Here is a 22525-nt window from a genome sequence, read left to right as displayed (position 1 = left end):
GCGCGCGGTCTGATGCGCGACCTGTGTTGAGACACGAACAGCTGTCTCTCCATCTGGAAGCTGTCTTACAAGAGGGACTGAAACTGACGTATTTAATAGATAGCTCAGGACGGCTTCTGATTTTCCTACCTTGATACCAAACCTTCCGTCGCATCCACCTCATCTCTCCACAATCTCTTCTTCACCCCTCACCTCTCACGCTACCACTTAACAAACAATCATGTCTTCTCAAGATCTTCTTTCGCCCAATGGCGGCGATATCGTCGACTCTCTGGATCAGCTGAAAATGGACGAACGACTTGGCCCCGACGGAGAGCTTGCCCCTAAGACGGACGAGGAATATGCTCAGGCTCAACTGACCTTGCGCGCCATTGTTTCTTCCAAGGAAGCGGGTGTCATTATTGGAAAGGGTGGCAAGAACGTTGCTGACCTGCGTGACGAGACTGGTGTGAAAGCCGGCGTCAGCAAGGTCGTTCAAGGCGTTCATGATCGAGTTCTCACCATCACTGGTGGCTGTGATGCCATCTCTCGCGCTTATGCCATCGTTGCTCGAGCTCTCCTTGAAGGTGCGCCCGCCGTCGGAATGGGTGGTATCGTCCAGGGCAACGGCACTCATCGTACGTGGTTTTCCTTTGCCTTTCTTCGTCTCTGTAGTATGTGAAAGAGGGCCCAACTAACAAAAATGAAAACGAAATACAGCCATCAAGCTTCTCATCTCCCACAACCAAATGGGCACTATTATCGGTCGACAGGGTCTCAAGATCAAGCATATCCAAGATGTTTCTGGCGTCCGCATGGTTGCGCAAAAGGAAATGCTGCCACAATCAACCGAGCGTGTTGTCGAAGTGCAGGGCACCCCCGAAGGTATCCAGCGAGCCATTTGGGAGATTTCCAAGTGCTTGGTCGACGATTGGCAGCGGGGCACCGGCACCGTGCTCTACAACCCTGTCGTCCGAACTCAGACCTCCGGCTCTGGAAGTATGAGCAGCACCGGCTATGGAAACGGCGGTAGCCGAGGCGACTACGGAAGCCCTCGCGTGATGCGCACCGGAAATGGAGCTGATTTTAGCAACGGAGGCTCAAGACCGTTTAGCCGTCGCTCGGATTCCGACGCTGCCACTCGCGGCCCTCCTACCCACGACGAGAATGGAGAGGAAATCCAGACTCAAAACATTAGCATCCCCGCCGACATGGTTGGGTGCATCATTGGCCGTGGCGGCAGCAAGATTAGCGACATTCGCAAGACTTCCGGAGCTCGCATCTCCATTGCAAAGGTAAGCCTCACCCAACGACGTCAGTCTTGATACTGTTCTGGACCTGTCTAACCAACCGCTCGATAGGCCCCCCACGACGAAACCGGCGAACGCATGTTTACCATCATGGGCACCGCCAAGGCCAACGAGTCTGCGCTCTTCTTGCTCTACGAGAACCTAGAGGCTGAGAAGATGCGTCGCAGTCAGATGCAGGATCAAGAGTAAAAACAAAGACTCTCTAATGACAAGCACACTGGCTGTTGCTTCATGTTTCTCGTACCACTTGTGAATGAGCTGTATTTAAGCCGGATTTGGCGGATTTAGGGCGTCCAGATCTGGTTTGCCGCAAGGCTCCTCTTTCCCCCGCTGGAACTGGGACAGGATTTTTGATGATTGTGGTTCATCACCAAAAGCATTCAACGCAGCCATCGTCCTGTTTTTATTTCGATTTTTCTTCCCCTCTTCGTTTCCGTTTCAATTTCCTCTTTATCATTTTTTTTTCTCCTTCTTTACCTCAAGTTATGCTTTCTCACGTGTTGTTTGTACCCCGACTACCTCACCTTCAGAACGATTTTATCCCTATTGCGTGGGTTGATTCTCGCGCCGATAATGATGCCACCACGCTTTTGCTACAGTGGTTCAGCTTCCCCCGAAGATGATAACTACATGAGCAGGGCTCATATGATGTCTGCAATACGACACGATACAGTTTCATCGGATTTTGTTATTATTTCTATCACTCGACTCGCCAACCGTTTTGCTCCCCTTTATCGGACATGAAATCGTGGCCGCCCTTGGCCTAAATCACTTGACATCAACTCTGATCCCACTCTTCCTCCTGGGACTAATGGAATAACGACAAGGACACACCCGAGTTGAAGTTGCAGATTGTATATGGCGAGTGCTGCTTGCATGCATTGTGTCATAATAATCTCAACTTTACTTCTCGGCGGCCGCTTTGTCATGATCACTCACTTCTCAACTCTTGTCCCGCGATCCCTTTTACCATCTTTACTCCGCGAAAAGAAGACTATTACACTCACAAAATTACACCAATCCTCTTACTTTAACAATCGATGCACGACAACGGAAATGTAAACACGACTTAACCCCCACATATCACCTCCCACCAATGCCTCCTCCTCGTTACTGGTGTCTCTGGCGGTGGATGATGACTCTCTTTTCTCCTTTCTCTTTTTTTTTCCCCGAGTAGGAATCAGGCAATACCCTCTAGTATGCACCTTTTGTGCATGCTATGCGCATGAAACGGAATCTGGGATTGGGGATGTCTAGATAATAGTGCATCTAGTCAGTCGTTGTGCAAGAGACTGAAATATATTTGGACGCAAACTGGTTTTGAACTGTGACTTGGTGCGCTCTGCCCTGACTGTGTGCGTGCTAAACATATTGTGCGAAACAGGGATTTCTTAAAATCAATAACGCTGTAAAAGTACCCATTGACTCTATTTCAAGTCATCGAGATTTAGTGATGCGCCTCGTACGGCGGCTTTGCCCAAATCGGAAAGTTCTTGCCCGGTAAGCGGCAGGCGCACCCCACCAGTCTCAGGGTCCTTCCCCAGACGTCACAGCGCGGCAAGGTTGAGATGATGCCAACTTGTCACTTTCAAATTCCATCGAAACTCTCGCTTTCGTGGAACACGCGCATATATTAGGCACGGCCTGACCATTCGCTCCTTTTACCTTTGACACTTCATTTCTTCCTCTATTCCATTCTTTTTTTTTATCCTCCTTTGCTCTATTATACGCCATTACAAACATTAGTTCCAACCCTCAAGCCCGCAAATAGGGTTTCTCTTTGCGACAGCGCATATTGACGACGCGCTTGACTCTCTTTGTCACCCAATGGCGCGCACAAAGCAAACGGCCGTTAAACGCGAATCGTCGTCGGAATTCTTCAACAGGCAGTCGGCGACATGGGAAGATAGCAATGGCAAAGAGGTCAAGGCCACGACTGGGCACGCCGCGGCTGCAAAGGCGGCGGCGGAAGAGGCTGCAAAGGGCGAGGCGGGTATCGTTCAGCTTGTGATTGCTGTTTCTGGCATCTACGCTTCGTTGTAGGTTTTTTTCTATTTGATCTGTCTTTCCAGCTTGATTTATGACATCTTCTTTTTTACTCTCTCTGATCGTCTTTGACTAATTGCTTTTGATGGATAAGCTTGACTTGGGCATATCTCCAAGAAAAGTTGACAACAAAGACTTACGGCCCGGCCAGCGCACCAGAAGTCTGGCGCTTCCCCGTCTTCCTCAACACCATTCAGTCGCTCTTCGCCGCGGCCGTTGGCTTCGTCTACCTCTTACTCTCGACCCCCAAAGGCGCCCCCGTGCCGTCGATTTTCCCCTCGCGCCGCATCCTCGGGCCCCTCATGCTCGTCGCCATCACAAACAGCCTGGCCAGCCCCTTTGGCTACGCCAGTCTCGCGCACATCGACTACATCACATTCCTGCTGGCCAAGAGCTGCAAGCTTCTGCCCGTCATGTTCCTCCACATCACCATCTTCCGGAAGCGTTATCCGATTTACAAGTACACCGTCGTGGCCGCCGTCACTGCTGGCGTGGCCGTCTTTACGCTCCACTCTGATAAAAAACACAAGAAGTCGAAGCTGTCGGAGGAGGCGAATCTGCCCTGGGGACTGCTGCTGCTGAGCATCAACCTCCTGTTCGATGGCCTCACCAACAGCACCCAGGATTACATCTTTCAGACTTTCCGCCCGTTTAGTGGCCCGCAGATGATGTGCGCCAACAACATCATGAGCACTGCTGTGACGTCCTTGTATCTCGTTGCTAGCCCTGCGCTCGTCTCCCTTGGAATTGGCGAGTGGCTCGGCATGGACGTCGCCGGCAGCGCTGGCGAGATGAACGCCGCCATTGACTTCATGACAAAGTACCCTGCTGTGTGGAAAGATGTGTTGGGATTCGCAGCTTGCGGTGCCCTGGGCCAAGTCTTTATCTGTAAGTTTCTTCTTCTTCTCATCAACGAATGGAGCTAACGAAAAACTTTTTTTTGCAGTCTATACCCTTTCTACATTCTCATCCGTCCTGCTAGTCACCGTGACCGTGACCCGCAAGATGTTCACCATGATTCTCTCGGTTGTTGCCTTTGGCCACCGCCTTACGCAGATGCAGTTGCTCGGAGTCGGCCTCGTCTTTGGCGGCATCGGTGTTGAGGCTGCTATTGCTAGGAAGGAGAAGATTGCCAAGGAAGCTGCCAAGGCTAAGAAAACTTCATAAAGGGGTGATGACAGAACCAGATTTTTGACGCTTTATAAAAGTACATATATACATACACGCAGGAAAGAGGCCGTTCAGTGGCAGGGACCAAGTACATACACATATAGGTAGCTCATCACATTTGGATTATGTTGTTTTTTAAAGTTGTACGGCGTTCTATTGGAGTTAAAATAGAGCAGCTTCAGTCCTGTAAGCTGCTATTTGATACAGAAAATACATGGACCAAAAGACATAAAAAAGAGGATTAGAGTATTAAGGGTATATAAATATGTTGATTTAAATTTGCGTTTGCATTTTTTCTTCTGTTATTTCTACCCATGCTTCCCTTCCCCCCGTTGCCTCTCAACCGTGGTATCTTTCTTTCCCTTCTCATCTCTTCATTCGGGGTTGTGGCTCTTATGACCCATCCCATTTGTCTCGCTGAAGACCTGCTTCCGACAGCCCAACCCGCCTTCTGGAGTTTGTCCCTCCTCCTTAAACTTTCCCTATTTGTATACCGAAGAAAAATAGATCCCGAGAGCTGTAAGCAATTCCAAACAAAAGAGCAAAGAAATTAATTTCCTCCACAGTTACCCAGGTTTTTGATGTTATCCAAACAACCAAGCCTTTAATAAAAAAAAAAAAGATGCGCAAAACGAGCGAGCATATAAACACAAGGAAAAACAAACTTGATAAGTACACGGAAGGAAAAGAGAAAGGCAAAAGCCATGTATGGTTATATGTGCAAGGTGATAAATGATTTTTTGGCTTTCCTTTCCTGTCCTCGGTGGTTTTTTGAATACCAGCCAGAAACGCCAGGAAGCGGATCTCTCAAATTGTAACCCCCTTTGAGCTTTAATTCTGTTATCGGCAAAGGAAGGTGAGAGTAAAGAGATCCACACATTGACAAGGAATCAGCTTGGCCTTGAAGCGCACACCAGCGAGAATGCTCATCAATGCTTCTGTTCTCGTATGAGAGTAATCAATAGTTCTGTTGTACACGATTGAACGCCTGTAAATGCTATGGGGAGAATATCTCGACAGCGAGAGAGGTGGCGCCGGCCCATCACAAGATGTCATCAATGGAGCGGATAATGGGTGCTTCGCCTTTTGTGGCTGGGCTCCGCGGGTCTGCCATCTGGGTCGGCCTGCCGAATGCGAAAAGTGAGTCTCGGTTAAAGGTTGTCCGCCTTGGAGAAAATAGGTTTTCAGTGAACTCTGATCGCTCGATGAATCTCATTCCAGCGATAGATGTCAAGTCTCGTACAGGATTGCTAGTCATTTCTTCATCTCTAGGAGACGACATTACGACATCCTCGTCTGGAAAAATGGCCGAAAAGTGAACGGCTTTTTCGCTAGAAGTCTGAAGCGGAAGAGAAGATGAATAGCCACGAACGCCCAGAGTTGAGTAAGATGCGGCTGGCTTCAGTCTGGGTAAGCCCAAGCTTGACTTCATTCTTCCCTGGGCTGACTTTGGTCGCAGAGGAGGAGCCTGAAGCTTGAAAGGGGAAGGAGACGGCGGTGGCATAAGATCTAGCCTTGACTGTCGAGGACTGGGCTCCGGTTCCATAATTGTAGGTTCCATCTGCTTAGCCTTTTTCTGTTCCGGCCCCATCTGCTCGGTGTCGGACCGCTCAAAGCTGTAGCTGTCCCTCCACGAAAATGTGAGTGGTGCCGAAGCAGGCCCGGGCGAAACAGTCTGAAGCTCATCCGAGTGTCCGGGGAGGAGGCTTGGGCGAGCTTTATGATCACTTCCCTGCCTGTTTCCGCCGTTCTCGGCCGGTAGAGGTGCAGTGTGCGGCTCTTTGGGGGTGATTTCGATTGCGTCTGCGGAAAGAGTCAATCTATGTTTTGATGGGCTTCGTCCGTTTCGAGGTCGATAGGGACCAGAGCCTGGTGAAGTGCGCCTCATGGAGAGATCCTTTTGGAAGTCTTGTAGTGAATACATGAGCTTCATGTTCGGGCTGATCCAACGGCTCTTGGCTTGCGCAGCGTGATACGCATCGTTGACATTATACTTGGGGTTCTGGTACATGCCATAGGCGATAATAAGACTAGCCGATCGACTAGCCCCTTGTTGACAATGGATAAGCACCTTCTTTCCTTCCCTTGTGCGTTTTTCAATCGTCTCACAGAGATGCATGAGATCAGGCGCGATATCGGTGTTGTGATCCCACGGCATATGGATATACTCTGGGACGTTGAGAGCGCTTGCCTTGGGTGTCGTTGGCGTGTCCATTGAGCTGTCCTCGGAAACTTGGAATTCCCAAGCGGTGGAGAAGCTGGTGTTTGACCCAGCTGTGTCTGGGATAGGGCTTAGATTGGACGACAATCCTTTGCCTCGAGAAGAGGGACCGTGCAAAGAAGGCTTGGCCTGGGCTTGTCTAGCCTCGAAAGGATTCCGAACCTCGTGTGCGACATTGATGACCACATCAAACCGGGAAGCTTCTTCGGCTGTGGGTTCTAGATATAAGAAGACGTTGTCGCCGTAAATGGCGATTGGCCCATCGGGGTATCCTGGCGTCTTCTGGTCTTCATTGTTCTCGATCTCGCGGTTAGGGTCATCAAACTCGTTTCGAGACGCAAGTTGTGTCTTGATCGGGGTGTCTTCTTCCATGATGGCAGCATCGAAAGTCAGATTCATGCTGGACTTCATGGGTCGCAAGAACTCTGACAGCCCCGACTCGTTGCGCTCAAGGACCTTGGGGAAAGTCATTCCACCGGGTGGCCCAAATGTGGATGTTTTCAAGGAGGACGATTGGATAGAGGGCGACGACGTTGAGTGCTTGAGGGCACGGCGCTGAAGGATTGGCGGCATGCCGGGCGACGCTGGCACTTCCAGCGACGTCTTGTTGATTAAATCGGTTGCATTGGTCTTGAGGCTGAGGAGGCTAGGCTTCCTCTTCATGGCAGGGATTGCCGGTTTGATAAAAGAGGGAGAACAAGGTTCCGAAACCATTTTGGATGTAGCGTTTACTACGGTCGGTGGCTGAATGGATAGACCCTTCATATTCCTTGGCTTCCTTGGCGCTGGAGATGTCATGGGGCGCTCCAACGAGCTCGCCTCGGAAATGCTGAGCAGTGAAACCGGATTTGATGGGCCACTGAAGCTTGCCGAGTGAAAGTTGCCGAGAGGAATCAGGTTAAGCGGGGAGTCTGGTGACGATGATGGCGATGGATCTGAAAGAGGTGAGGAGTCTGTGGTGGATAGCGTAGTGGTGGGAGACGAATCGTCGGACTCCGAAGTGTGAGTCGAAGTGCTGTCGCGGTGCTTGTGGCTCTGGTCTGGGGCAAGACAGGCTTGAAGACTGGTTTGCCGAGTAGAGGTTTTGGGCGCCACGTCCAGAAACTTGGAACCAACTACTGTGAAGGTTTCCTGGTCCGCCATTGCCTCGGCTTCAAGATCGAAAACGGACATGAACGTCGGTATCTGGTCTTCGTACACCTGGCGCGCCGCAGCTGAGGGCATGATTTCGAACAAACTGTACAGTGGTATTTCCGAGGCTTGGGGATGTTTCTCGTAAAACAAATCGCTGCCTTTCTTTCTGGTAAAGTGCGTGCGCTGCTGCTTGCTTATATCGACGAATGCGAGAGTTGGATTATTAAAGAAACGATGCGATTCGCTCAAATTATGAGTTGAAGAGGAAATGAACTAGAACAGAACAAAGAGTGGACAAGAGAATGAATGTTGAACAGGGGCTTCGAAAGAACGAATTGGCGAACTGTAATTAAAGGCAAGAAGGGAATCAATGGACAGCACAGCTGAATCCGGTGGGTGGGCAGTTCGCGGGTACAAAACACGACCAAGTGGTCGGCGTATTGGCCCAGGTGGCGTTCGTATCAAGGATTGCGCAAACAGCTGACGAGGCGAGAGGCGGTTGCAGCGCTGCTTGTGCGGGCCAGAACAGACAAAACACAAAACGGGGAAAAAGAGAGAAGAAGAGAAAAGAGGCGAAGAAGAAGCTGCCGCGGATCGTCGACGCAGGACAATGAAGCGTGATCCGGGAAGGGAGATGGAAGGAATGGTACCAAAAAATGGAGGTGAAACAAGAACGGCGCCTAATTAAGCGGACGGCCACATGCAGGATAGCCGCTGGAGCAGGACGAAGAAAGAGGAAGAAGCGAGAAAACGAGGAACAAGGCAGCGCCGAGGGTGCAGATGCCGGATCCTGCGCGAGGGCGAACGAAAAAGGGAGGGCTTGGCTGCTTGGTGCTGGATGTTGCAAAGGAAAAGAAAAAGCAGATACAGGACAGAGCAAGAATTGGATGGAGCTGGCGTGACGGTGTTTGAGAGGCTCGACAGCGACAAACGGCGGCTGGGGGCAAGGACGGGCTACCTGGAAGGGGGGCCAGCTGCAGGCGAAGCAGCGCTACCAAGTGCTAAGTGCGCCTGCGATGGACGCTAGACGGCCCCAGGTCACGGTGACCTTGTCCGGCGTCCAGGGCAGGGTTCCCGGGCAGCTCAGCCACCACGGCAACGAGGTGAGACCTAAGTAGAGGCTACTTGGCATCCGATGCGATTACAGCGAGCCTGTAGCATTGAAGCACCTATTCCTGCTCGCAGGGTCCTGATTAATTACCGATTGGCGATGACCTGCTGGTTTGTTCTCTGGCGTCTACAAGTACTTTCCAGTTCTCACCCGCAGGCCAGTGCTAAAAGTAGAAATGCGCGCCACACCACGCTGCCAGCGCCTGGCTGCTGCTCTTGTTCTCCGCCATCCGCAATTGCGCAAATCCCCACGCAGCAGCCGCCCGTCTCCCCCTCCGGCGAGAAATTTCGCGGTCCCAGCAGAGCGACAGAGCGCTCGAGCGCATGCCAGCAGCGCGCTGCCGTGTGGCTCCAGCCAGTCACAGAGCCGCAAGCAGGCCCGGCGAGCAGGGGCGGCAGGGCAAGAAAAAAAAAAGAGCCCCCCACCTCCTCGTTTCGAAGTGGTTGAGCGGAGAACAGGGATTCAATCGATGCGTGCGAAACAGCGTCTAGGCTAAATATAGCCCTGCCCAGCCGGCCAGGCGCCAAGCCCCAGCCAATCACGCGCCGCGGTCCAGATTGTCGTGCAGGACGACTGCTTAAATTTAGCCCTCGGTGGGTCCCGTCGTGTCCGTCCGCAGCCAGAAAATTTCGAGAGATTACTGGTAGCCTGTGGTAGGACCTATTAGAGGCGCCATGCCTGCTGCACAGTGTCTTGTTTGCGCTCAGTTCTTGTTGTTGGTGCATGCTGCAGCAGCTCCTGCAGCTATTAGCATTTGCAGCCTCTTCTTTTTCTTTCGATATCTTTCTCTGCAGTCTCTGTCCATCGGTCTGTCCTGCTTTTGTGACAACTACAGTACAAGCTTCGTTTCTTCCGTCTCATGTATAAGTACACCATGATCCAGGCAGCTGCTTCGATGGCGGTACCGCTGACACGGTGACTCCGTATGGCAAACGGCTGCGGGCACGGAGCACCAATAGTTTCAGCAAGTGCTACCAAGGTGGCAAGAGCATCATGTCATGAGTCCCGACCGTCTGTACGGATCATGACCTCATGTCGTCGCTATCGACAAACTCGAAACTCTGACCGTCGAGACATGCACATGGATCAAGGGTGGCGGCATCTGAGTGCAGTATCCGGCTGTGATAAGCCAGCTGCAAGTATACAAGGTAAAGTATACAAATATTGCTCAGATTAGGTACTGTGGCATGCATCCAAGGCCAGAATATGTCTCGCCTTGGCAGGTGTGAGATCTTGCTCCCCTCACGAAAGCGGAGTTTAATACGGCCCTCCAGTCTGTATCACTCCGTATTCCGTGGCACAGATTAGTCGTTGCTCTGTGTCATGATGAATGGTACACTTCTTTTTTTACTTCTTCTTTCCTTCTTCTCGTTTGTTTTCTCACTCAGCATCCAGACGAAGCCAGTCCAAGACTAGCAGCCCGCGCTGACGGGACTATACAGCCTATAAATAGATTCATCATTGGTATCCAGCGGCATGTCGCCAGCTGCCTTCATCGGGTTTGAGTCAGTGTCCATTACATATCAGACATTGATTGGATCTCACATGATCGGTGGCTCAGCGCCACAGGAGAAATCCATCGCCTGCTGGAGACTGTCTACATCGCAATCCTGCCTCCAATAGGCAGCGAATTCGGATGTACCTTGCTGTAGTATCAGCAAACTGTGGAGAATGCACATGCTAGCAGGGTCTTGTGTGCTCGTGTACAGAGAGAATTTGATCCTATATCCGTGCTTTTACCAACAATACAGGCACCTACCTTGTTCAAGTAAATATAGCATCTAGTCATCAACCCTAAACTACTGAAGAAATGCTGCTGCCCTCTAATACTACTCTGGACATTTACTTGTACGGGGTATTTATTTACAATAATAAGCAGCCTGTTCATTGTGATACATGGAGAGTACCGGAGCAGGGCTGGTCAAGGACTGGCGCGCACAAAAGGGCTCATCGTAATTTCACCGTGTCGATCTCTACACGCCAAATTAGTGTTTATGGCAATTTGCAGATTGAAGTTACTTGTACAGGAACCTGCTCATACAGTGCTGCCATCGACTGATACTGTGGTATTGTCCCAAGTTTTGAGGACCATGTGGTGCAATCGATACTATCGATGCAAGTTCCCGCAGGTACCGTCTCGATACCCTTACAGCCATCCCAATTTCATTTCCGATGGGAATCTAATGTACACGTGGGAAAGGGAACCCTGAGACGCATACACGGAGTAGAATGCGGCCATTTCAAGGGTGCAATTAAGCTACCGAGAGCTACTGGTAGTCGCGGGAACTCTTTAATTACCCAATATGAAGGGGAGAAACATTCCCCAGGCGAATGGGCGACGACGTGAAACCAAGCCTCGACAGTCAATGAGTGTCCAGAACGAAAAAGGTCCGCGTGGCTAGCTCCCAGAGTCTTGGTTTCAAAGCGAGTAAAGGGCAGAAACACATGGTTTTCAACACAAAGACGCCGATCGTACGAGGAATCCAAAGGAGTTGCGATGTTTGAGGAGTGTAACAAAGGACATGCCCCAAAGCGGGCCAAACCTGACACTCGCCATGAAGCATTTGAAACGAGAAGGGGTTGGAGGGGCTGCCGTCTTGCTGTAACCGATGGTAAAAAACTTTTTTCCGGGGAAGTTCCATATCAGGGTATGGACAACAACAGCTTGGGTGATAAAGGAAAACAGAAAAAAAAAAAAGAGCGAGGTGGTGATGGTGTGTAGAGCTCTTTGATCGAAATAGCAGTTGACAGCTCAAGGGGACGCATAACGTACTGACGTCTGTCCATCATACAGGCACGAAAACTCCAATATAATGCACAAAGGCGCTAAAACGCTGTCAAGCATCTTTTAGCTAGTACGCAATGCCATGAAACGGAGCCATACTCTATATTTCCGAGGCTATCATGAAAATTTTTCATCCCTCACCGAGCATCTCCAATTGCTACCTTCCTTACGCTCTCCGGTCCCATCGCGCTACTTGTCAAGTCTGTCAAGATGATTCTCAGCAAAAACACAAAACACGAAAGCAATCGGCCATGGCAGTTATTAACTAAAGCGTCCCGCCATGTGCGTTCGGTTAAAGTCTCCGCAAAGGGCCCCAATATCGTGTTTTATAAGAACCTTACCCCTGAAGGCAACCTGAAATGGCTAAGAACTCTACCTAGTCAGGACCCGATTTGTCTCCATTGTCGCCCCGTGCCATAGTGTACTGCGATTGGATAAAGCACACCTGTACTAGAATGGTCTGAGGGCTCTTCGAGTGGCAGTACGAAGTGTATACCATCCAGATGGGAAAATTGCTTCTACTACATCTATAGAAGCCTCCAACGAAAACAAGCTTCACCATGGAGTAGACAGGCCCTAATAACGATCCCCTTGTAGGCTAAGAATATCCATGGCTGACCTACAATCTTGCTGGCCCATATCAAAAAAGCTGAGAAGTCAAACTGGATGGCACATCCGCGATTCCAGCTAGAAGGTTACTCCGTTCGCGTCACAGATAAGGTAGAGAGCGCACAGGCGATCGGATCGGTCCAGGCTCGCATCGAAAAGAAGCAACTCTGTGCTGCAACCTGGCCTTTCCCTGCAAAGAAAATTCCATTTTAGCCTGTTGCGGCGAGCAATAGACAAGCTAGAAAACCCTTTGATGGGTTCTCAGATTCGATAATCTCGTCTACAACCGCTCCTCCCAATCTGGAATATACGTACGGTTATCTCGGCGCATTGCAATTAGTAGCAGCATCGCCGATATAACATCACTTCTAGGCCTTCTAGATAGAATGTTTCCCCGTGAATGTAAATGAAAAGTCGACGAGAGTGGTTTAGCCTGACTGAGGACCCTCGCAACGCCTGATTCAGAAACGGCTGGTCTAGCTCTTCATATGCGAGGCATCCAGGGTCAAGCTGTCAATCTCATAACAAGACTGCTTTGTAAGAGGTAGTATACTTGCTTTTCCGGAACTGAAACCCAGCGCAATATACCCAATGGAGAAAAGTCATATCCGCAAGCCCGTATCTCTGCTTTTGACGTTGCCGATAAGATGAGGCTATTTACCAACGCATGGAGCTTGGAGCTACTAGCTTCGACGTTGGAATTTCAATATCCCAAAGAGGGGCTAGCGCTCCTCTCACTTGGGAACAACAGTCCACAGCAATAAAACAACCCCATGCAGGTTTGCTGCGAGATTTGAGCGGCCGCCAAATTATTGTAGTCCAAATGGCAATAGACATGAATGACGAGTGAGATGGCTGAGCTTTGAAAATCGCAGGCATAGATGGACGGAAGTTTAGAGAAGCACACAGAAGGGAAAGCTAACACAGAGACGCCGTATAAGACACGGGACGGACTAAAGCATCGCTGCCTCGTGAGGAGAAGCATTTGGGCGAACCTGCGCAAGATTAGCCCTCCCAAGCGCCATGTATGAGGCAGCCGTGCCTCACATCTAATATAACTAACAGAAGTAAGCGAGTTTGAGCCTTGTTAGGTACCAAGCCTTCAATGTTGGCAGGTTGGTTAGTAGTCAAGTAGATACGATTTGCGTGCTGTATGTAGGCCTACAGTATGCACATAGGCTGATCTGCCTCCCTAGGGCCAACGCGGCACGACGGAGCGCTAACTTGGGCCATCCATCCCATCCAATATGATCCCGGCCGGCGATTGATTCGCGAACCGCCCGTCATCCCGAATGCAAGCTCTTTGCCTGCCTTGCGTCTGGCGAGCGTTTAAGCAGCTGCAGGCGCCTACTGTAGGCCCAGAGGGTGGGTGGATGGGGATGCAAATCTCACTCAGTGGCATGTTCCCATGATCACCGCCGTGGAACCAGATTTGCTGCGTCGGCAGACCCCATCCGCGTGCATATTGCCGGCCTTCTCGACGTCGTCTAAGAGGTTGGGATGCTCATCGAAGCCAGCACAGCAAGACCTGCCCCACGGCCCTAACGACGCAGCCGAATCATTCAGCTCCCTCGACATGCATGGCAAGCTCCGTAGGCACTGCAAGTACTGTACAGGATGGAGAAGGGCGACGGGAAATCGCCTCCACCGCAAAGGGCTTCCATTGCATCATGTCGCGTTTGCCCGGGCCCAGAGCCGTTGGTTAGATCCGGATCCTCCAACGGCCGTTTGCCTGGGGCCAGCGTCTCGCTCGCAGCCCATAGACTGACTACATTACAGCAGTGATATCTGACTTCGTGTTGTTTGTATCTCGCTCGCCCTGCATCCGCACAACAGGCCATTCGCCCTCCTCCAATGTCCAGCGCAGGGGACCGCCGATGCTTGTCTAGCCTGGTTTATGCTGCATGCTGTTCAACGTCCAGGGCCGCTGCCCCCCTCGCGTTCCCCTCCCTTCAGGCGTTGCGCGCTGCTCACCGTGATTCCAACTCCAGTCTCCTGCTTGCATTTCGCCCAGCCAAGAAAAAGCTCGACTCCCAGCTTGTCTCCCTCCTTACTTCATACCTTTCATAACCTCCTTCATACCCTCCTTCGAACACCCAGCTGGGGCTTTTGCGCTGTTGGCGGAACGAGTTTGCCGTATAACCCTTCCGAACAGCCACTCTTACGCTCTGCTTCGCCTACAGGGCGCTTGCTCAGCTCGCTTCTCTTTTTTGCTCTTTTTTCCTGTCTCGCTATTGAGACGGACCCCTGCCCAGCTGCCATGCTATGAAAGCAAGGGGCGTCTAGGTATTCCAAGTGTGCAAATTCGAACCGTCCTCGGCACCGTGGGACACCCAAGCAGGGCCCCCCCAAAAGAGATCCCCAATTTTCGAGCAATTCCCGCGGCCAGGCGCTGGAAGAGAAGTCGAAGCGTGTCCGATAGATCGTTGCAGATTCCACGCTCGAAACTTGAAACTTTCGAAATCTATCTGGCGCAGAGGGACTTTGCCCTTGCCTCGGCCTTCTTTTCTTGCTTTTTACTTGTTTTTTTTTGTGTTTAGGCTTGCGCTGTGGCTGATGAGAGAGACGCGATCTCCCGCTGTCGCTTGTACGAGTACACGCTGCTAGGACCACCCGTCGCTGCACCGCCCAGTACCGGTACGCCGTACAGCTGCCCGGCGCAAACATGACAGAGACTGCTAGTTTCACTACGGCTCGCTACGGCCAGGCGGCTTCCACTGCCGCCAGCCTCCCAGGCAAATCACTCGCAGCTTCATCCGCAGCGAGCATCACCGGCCCCTCGTCGAACCTGCACTCGCATCGCCAGAGCCACAATTCCTCCAAGCTGCCGTCCTTCCGCTTTGCCGACATCAAGAACGGATCGGCCGCCTCGTCGCATTCGCAGCCCCTGCCGCCCGTCGCGAAATCGTCGCTGGGCCTCTCCTCTCGACAGCTCGCGCCCCCTGTGGCCTCCAACGTCTCAGCCGCCTCGCAGTCAGACGTCGCCCCCCGAGACCGGCTGAAGACGCGATCGGATCCGGTTTCGACAAAGATCTTGGCCTCGTCCGCAGCTGCGCGCAATCGCCAGGCGCCGCCCGCGTCCGAAAAGCTGGCATCGCCGCCGCGTCCAAACCTGCGCCCTCGAGCATCGTACCAAACCACCATCAAGCCCGCGGCCGTCGAACAGATCCGCAGAGTCAGGCGCCCCTTGTCGTATCCCGATTCCCTGGCCAACGAGGCTGCGCAGTCTGCGAAAACAACCACCAGCGTCGCGCGCTCGTCTTCCCTGCGGCAGACCACTCGCCGGCTGCCAGCATCATCTCGCAGCTCCAACGCCAACCGCGCAGTGACGCCCGAGGGCCCGCGCACTTCACTCAGCGCACGCTACCCAACCATCGACGAGGCCATCTCTCCCACCACGCGACCATCGGATCCCAAGCCGACCGCCAGGGAGCGAACGCAAACACAGCGGGATCTGCCAGCCTCCAAACCGCTGCCCTCCGCGGGTCTTTCAGATGAAAACCAAGACCAGTCGCAGCAGCGCCCACCTGTTTCTTATAAGCCCCTGGTAAACAACGCCACCGCCGGACAGCCAACGCCTTCGATCGCTTCTCGGTTACCGCCCACTCGGGGCATCCGATCGTCGGGCTCTCGCAAGAGCTCCACCGACGACGACATGAGCTACAACTCTCGCGGCTACGATGCGGAAGACCGATACATCGACTCAACCGACGACCACACCCTTCGCGCCTCGGACGGGGATTTCTTTGAACAAAGGAGCCCTCCCGGTTCTAGGCACGGTGCCAACGGCGGCGATGATACGGGCGATGTCTTTCTTAAAATTGCTTCTGAAGAGGCAGCCCGAAATTCAGAACCCAACTACGCCAGCGACAGACCTATTACGGTAAGTAAAAGGAAAAGAGCAAAAGCAAAAGCAAAAGAAAACCAACTCTCTTTTTTTTTTTTTTGTTATCCTACGATACCTTAGTGTAAATGTGTTTGATTTAGTGACGCATCGCCTTTTCTTGCTGTTATCTCATCTATGTTATTTTCTTTGATATGACCGTGGTTGTTAGAACTCAGGATATAAGCCCACTGTTACCCGCTATCACAACATGAAATATGCAACATCTGCACCATCTATTTTTTATACACGGCTCAGATTCTAACGGAATGCTTTCTACAGTACAAAATTAGCCGCACACCAAGTCAGCGCCCACTTTCACATGCCGCCACCTCTTACTACCCCATTTCCCCGCCTTCAGTGACAGTGAGCCGCAGGCTCTCTGATCAACAGGACCGGGAACGTCGTCGATCTGTCAGATACGAAGATGAATTGACAAGCGAAGTGGCACGGAGCAGCGCTTATCGCAGCAGCCAGCTGAGAGATAAGGCCACATCCTCTCGTCCCTCCGAAGACAGCTCCTCCAGAGCCAGCAGTTCGGGCCTACGTCCCTCGCTCATGACGCCCCGGTCTGCAGGTTATCAAGATCAGGCTGCGGAGAACTCTTTATATAACAGAAGGAAGTCTTCTGTTGTTGATTCTGCTTCCTCCAGCTCGGCACGCTCACCGACACATAAAGCCACCGTGCTTGTTCAAAGCCACGCCAAGGCCTATAACCCATCACCTTTGAACCGGTCTTTTGAGATGCAGGATGAGGATGATGAGCCCGATGCTGGTAATTTTGCTGACGGAACCGAGTCAACCACGTCAACTAACGCACCGTCTACAGTCTGGGACGAGCTGGACGATCTGAAATCGCGAATCCATCGTCTCGAACTGACTGGAAAGCTGCCACCTACCTCTGCAGCCGCGCTGATCAAATCTTCAGAAGACAGGCCCCCAACAGCTACAACGACGGTCACTACCATGTCGGTCTCTCCCAGAAAATCGGTAGCTGGCCACCAGACAGATGCTGGCAGCTCTACTTCGTCGCATGGACGAGAGCCGCACTCGAATTTGCATTCAGCACTCGGCAAAATCAAGACAATTCTTAGTCCAGACGTGTACCGCGCGCTTGAAACAGCTGCCAACGATGCTCTCGCCTTATCCTCCATGATGGGTACGCCTGGCCAGCCTGGCCCCATATCAGGCTCTGCCAGCGTAGTCAGCGGCGGCGGCGGACCTGCAGTTACAGATCGTCAGCTTCGCCGCAGGACGGACAGTGTCTGTCGTAGCTTGACGGAACTTTGCATCGCCCTCGGCGAGGATTCGGCACGGCCTGCAGTGACTGTTCCGCAGGTAGTAACTACACAGCTGAACTCAACCCGAAGCCCTAGTTCGCACCCAGAGCCACCAAAGACTCCAACCATGATGAACAGCAAGACTTATTCGGTTTCTCGTCGCTCCAGCGTTGTGCCTGAACAAGCTACGCAAATCATCAGCAGCCCTAGAGCTACATCTAAATATGAAGAGCGACGAAGCATGATGTTGAACGGCAATCCTCTGACTAGTCCTCGGGCCTCTGCGTCTACTCCTGCGACTCCTAACGATTCATTGTCGGCTGCTCGTAGAGCCTCCCTTGTTATATCGCGCGCCCGTCGAGCGGTGACAGAGGAGGCGGAAGACGGCAGGAAATCAACTGCTCTCTTGCGGAGCCGACGACTTGCGGGTGATGAATCCGATGAGGGCGGTCGACGAACCTCATTTCTCGTCCGTAACCGCCGGGGTACTGTTGGTGAGGAAGATGAAGGGGCTAGATTCAGAGCTCCTTCCCGCGCCATCACCGAGGTGACTGGGACTCGAGGAAGCACCAGGGAATATCCCTATGTTTCCGAAGCCCAAACTCCGCTGCCCGAGGTCAACACTCCACAGGCCCCATCAGCCCTCAGCCGACGACGATTATTGACTTCAGGCCTGCAGCCTTCTCGCTTGACTGTTCCGTCTAGTGCTACCACGCCTACTTCCAGGAGGTTCTTGGAGAGATCCCTGCCTGAAGGCGTCGAGAGTGGCTCTGAGAGGCCTAGTGAAAATCGTCTCTCAAGACATCTATCAGTTCAACATGGTTCCTCTAACCATCCCTCCACCTATCAATCCTTGCAGAATCGAACCAGCAGCCTGCAAATCCGTCGGACGAATCGGGACAACCTGGCTATCCCGGCCTCCTCGACAACCGCCTCCAACGGCTTGAGATGACCGTCAACGACAATAAAACAACATGTTTAGATTTCATGATCTGTACCATACATAATCCATCTGCGAGCGTTTTCTTTTTCTAATCATTTCTTTGATCTCTCATTAACCTTTTCACTATGTCTAAGTCTAATACTGCTGTCATATTTTGACACTGTCTCACTATCACTCTCTCATATTGTCTCTCATTATTTTCCTTTGTTCAATTATCAAACATCACATGCCGCCTATTTTCATTCTGAGAACCACTGGCTTGATGACCTAACGACAGACGGCCTGCTTCGACTTCCTTCACGGAGCCAACTTCTCTTTGTTCTTCATTTCATTCTTGTTCATTTTGATTTTTTTTTTATCATTCATAAAGCGTGTATTATCTGGTTTTGCTTGCGAGCATTAAAAAGCATTTATCTTTTTCTGGAGATGGTTGGTGCGTTGTGGCCTAGACCACACCTTTCTATGTTTTGTTTCTTTAGGGGGCGAAGAGAGGAGTTTTGATTGTTTTTTTATTATTTTAGAAGAGTTTAACTTCGTTTTCTTTTTCTTTTTCAAGGGAGTGGATTTTGGTTGAAAGGGCAGGCCGTGAAGTCATATTGGGACGGGGGACAGGGGCGTAGAGATACGATACCTCTTTTTTTTCTTTTTTCTTGCGGATTTTTTGTGATTGGTGTTTCTTGTTTTCTAAGGAGCGAAACGAAAGATAGCATCGATGCGCGTGTGTAAAGTTTTATAATAACAATTACCTTTTTTTCTTGACTTTGAGTGGGTGGATGGATGATGTTTTCTTCGATTTGTGCTGATAATGTCAGGAAATGTGGCGTATGGATTTATTGTGGTTGGCTTTTAAGTAGAGGCGCAGCCAGTGAGCCTGCTGAGTCACGCCGATTTTATGAGCAATAGCTACTAGGACCTGTGAGGCAGGCACAGACTAAGGCAGCTTCTTGTACCTGGATTTGAACTTAAAAAACGAATGATCATCTTCTCCAGATATTCATCAATAGAGCTGGCCAGCGGCTACTATTTTATACAGAAGCAACCTAAACTCTCTTTCCGTAATCTGATCGCCAAGCACCATCATCCAAGGCGGCAGGATTTTACGGCAAACCAGCACCGTCAAATCAGTTTCAGGACGTCTCATCAAGCAGCAACAGAGAGCAAGCTTTTCCAGTTTACGAGCGAAATGAGTGCTTTGGAAGAAGACGGGTCGAGCACCACTGCTCCTCTCGCACTGGAAGAGAAATACTCTGGCGGCAAGAAGTCACGAAGCGGCGGCGGCGGTGGCCGTGGAGGCAGAGGAGGTGGTGGCCAGAATAGAGAAGTGCTTGTGTCAAAGGCGCTTTCGAGGCTGTTGAGGCACCAGGCTGAGAATGCTGGCATCAAGCTTGATGCGGAGGGATATGCGGCTCTTGACGAGGTGGTGAGTTTTTGTTTATGATGATATATCCATTTGAGAGAGAGGGACGCTTTTTTAACTGGTGGATATATATATACAGCTGAACTGGGGTCCAATCCGGTCTCTGAAAGTCACGTTGGCTGAGATACAAGAAGTCGTTGCCTCCAACGAAAAACAGCGCTTCACAATGAAGCTGAAAACGACCGTTGTCGCCGAGCCCTCGGAAGAGGCATCCACGCCTGCTCACTACGTCATCCGCGCCAACCAGGGACACTCTGTGAAGATCGAATCAGCGGCCCTCCTCGAAGCCATCACTCTCGAGGCAGCCAATGTGCCGCCTAGAGTCATCCACGGGACGTACTTTGCCTTTTGGCCGGCTATTGAAGAGTCTGGAGGTTTGAAAGTCATGGGGCGGAATCACATTCATTGCTCGACGGGGACGCCGGAGGAGGGTGTCATGAGTGGTATGAGAAAGGATGCGGAGCTTGTGATTGAGATTGACGTGGAGAAGAGTCTGCAGGACGGCATTCAGTGGTGGAGGAGTGATAATGGAGTTTTGCTGACGGAGGGTGGAGAGGATGGAGTGTTGAGCACTGCATACTTCAAAAAGGTTACTGGGAGGAATATCGACGTTGGGGTACTTTGGGAGGAGGGTGAGAGACTTGCAGGTCTTCCTGAAGGAATTAAGGGAAGAGTTCCTCCTGGAAAGGGACCTAGAGGGGGTGGAAGGGGAAGGGGAGGTAGGGGAAGAGGGCGATAGTGGATGACGAAAGAAATAATACGTTTCAAGATCACAAGATATAACGAAGAATGCACTGCGATTATGAAGAAGCAATTTCTATTATCAATTTCCTATGCTATTCAATCGCATAATATCAAGACTAATGCTCGAGTCCAACTACCCAAAGGAGCAACGCAGCATCTCTATCCAAACCGCCGAAAACACAGAGCCCTACTCTCCCATTGGATCATTGAAAGTATTGAAAACACCCTCCCTTCGCTTCCGCTCAGTTTTACAATAACTGAGTACCTCTTCAGCCATGAGCTCCTTCGCCAGGGCCCTTGTGAGAATACCTTTGATATGGCCCATGTCCGGCGGTATGCGGCCGATATTCTTAAAAACTGGCCTCCCAGCAAACATTCCCGGGTTCTCCTCGTCAGCCCAAATCTCAAAGTTGGGATAGCCGATTTTCAAATATGCGGTCTCTCTTTTGACTTGGTCCAGAAGAGAGGGAAGTATTTTACTGTCGTAGAAGTCTGTGTCTTCGACAGTCGTGAGGTCGCCGGCGCTTGATGATGGCGATGGCAGCATTGAGGACGGCGATGTAATAGGGGCGGCGCCGCCAGAGGGCGCCTGAGCTTTTGCAGACGAACTGGAAGCGACACTGGCATTGTTATAGCCATCGCTGTTACTTACTAGACGGACACCACCATTGCTGGAAGTAGAAGCTCGAGCATGAGCTTTAATATACAGATATGCGTATTTGGCCGCGTACTGTTTGGATAGCTGTGAAAAACAACTGTCGTTAATTTTTATTGTTTTTTACTCAATTATATAGGACATATACAAGGGGGAACTATGGCCTACCTTTTTCGACTTCCACAGCGGAGGTTGTTTGCCTTCGTAGAGTCCGTGGCCCAAACAAGGAAATTGCTTGTTATTAACAAAGGGGAGGTAGCAGACTGTTCTCCATCGTTGCGAGAGAACGCCATTCAAGGGAACTTCTATGGGTGCCAAGTCTTCAAACCTTGGAGGAGCAAGCTGTTTTATCTGGGCGAACTCTGCAATTTTCTCACAAAAAGATGGATTAGCTAATGAATTTCATGTTCCTTATTTATTTTGGTTTGCTCCCCTGGTTCATGATATTTTTTTTCCCTTTCTTCTTTTTTTGCTGGCTTCAGCTGAAATGAAAAGGTGGATATTACTCACGCATTAGCTCGCTCACATAGTCGAGCTTGCCGATAGTCTCGGCAGTCGGCTCCGGCCCGTCCAAGAAGTCGACAACCTGAGAGAGCGCCGCGATCTGCAGCTTTGTTGGCGGATTGGGGTTGAAGCCGCTCTTTTCTGCCTGTTCTTGAGCCTCGATCCAGGCTTTGAGCCGACCCCACGGTACTGGCATGACACCATCGTGGTTGTCCATGGCGGGGTCCGTATCGTTTGCGGACTGCTGGGTGAAGGAAGATGAAGCGAGATGCGAGCAAGATGAAAATTGGGATAGCAAGAGAGGACGATGAGATGTAGCTGGAAGTAAAAAGCAATTATGTAAGTGGGCGCGTATGTGGCTGGAACTTGGAGCTCTGTAGATGTTGCCGCAGTATCCAAACGGGTGGAGGCCTGATGTAGACGCAAACGGACGAACAGCAATATATATAAGAGAGCAGGGCTGCCAGCACATGCCCAGCAACACAGCAATCAGAAGCAGCCGTGTTTATGCAAGACGGGATGAATGAACCTCTCGGCCTAGGCTACTCTCAAGCAATGAAGCCTTGCGTAAGTGTTGTTAGTTGGCTGGGCTTAAATTCTGGGCGCAGCACCACTTGATTGGCCCGATGCGCCGTTTGGGCGCCTGCGAGCTGGTGGGGGGCCGTCTTGGGCGGCCTAAATACTATGTCAATAGGCAGCGGTGCATACATTGTCATCTCTACAAACAAGTCAAA

General features: G+C 51.3%; 5 protein-coding genes across 5 annotated transcripts; 3 read left to right on the top strand and 2 right to left on the bottom strand.

Moving 5' to 3' along the window:
* Window positions 1-220: 220 nt before the first annotated feature.
* Window positions 221-1478, top strand: TGAM01_v203106 (hypothetical protein; the record flags this gene model as incomplete). The annotated part of the gene is made up of 3 exons (XM_018802463.1): window positions 221-617; window positions 700-1274; window positions 1341-1478. 3 exons carry the CDS (start codon window positions 221-223, stop codon window positions 1476-1478), a joined length of 1110 nt encoding a protein of 369 aa, XP_018664381.1.
* A 1638-nt stretch (window positions 1479-3116) lies between these two features.
* Window positions 3117-4502, top strand: TGAM01_v203104 (hypothetical protein; the record flags this gene model as incomplete). Its single annotated transcript, XM_024549139.1, has 3 exons — window positions 3117-3328; window positions 3430-4223; window positions 4282-4502. 3 exons carry the CDS (start codon window positions 3117-3119, stop codon window positions 4500-4502), a joined length of 1227 nt encoding a protein of 408 aa, XP_024406117.1.
* Window positions 4503-5547: 1045 nt separating this feature from the next.
* On the bottom strand, window positions 5548-7950 carry TGAM01_v203105 (tyrosine-protein phosphatase; the record flags this gene model as incomplete). The annotated part of the gene is made up of 1 exon (XM_018802460.1): window positions 5548-7950. The coding sequence occupies one exon, from the start codon at window positions 7948-7950 to the stop codon at window positions 5548-5550; it is 2403 nt and encodes an 800-aa protein (XP_018664378.1).
* A 7080-nt stretch (window positions 7951-15030) lies between these two features.
* On the top strand, window positions 15031-18480 carry TGAM01_v203103 (hypothetical protein; the record flags this gene model as incomplete). Its single annotated transcript, XM_024549138.1, has 2 exons — window positions 15031-16248; window positions 16531-18480. 2 exons carry the CDS (start codon window positions 15031-15033, stop codon window positions 18478-18480), a joined length of 3168 nt encoding a protein of 1055 aa, XP_024406116.1.
* Window positions 18481-20819: 2339 nt separating this feature from the next.
* TGAM01_v203102 (hypothetical protein) lies at window positions 20820-22263 on the bottom strand (the record flags this gene model as incomplete). Its single annotated transcript, XM_024549137.1, has 3 exons — window positions 20820-21374; window positions 21456-21649; window positions 21798-22263. The coding sequence occupies 3 exons, from the start codon at window positions 22261-22263 to the stop codon at window positions 20820-20822; spliced, it is 1215 nt and encodes a 404-aa protein (XP_024406115.1).
* Between the last annotated feature and the right edge of the window lie 262 nt (window positions 22264-22525).

This window comes from Trichoderma gamsii (assembly GCF_001481775.2).
Source record: "Trichoderma gamsii strain T6085 chromosome Unknown Scaffold_8.2, whole genome shotgun sequence".
In the NCBI taxonomy this organism is placed as follows: Eukaryota; Fungi; Ascomycota; class Sordariomycetes; order Hypocreales; family Hypocreaceae; genus Trichoderma; species Trichoderma gamsii.
The sequence above is the reverse complement of the archived record's forward strand: the minus strand, read 5'-3'. Positions and strand labels throughout refer to the sequence as shown.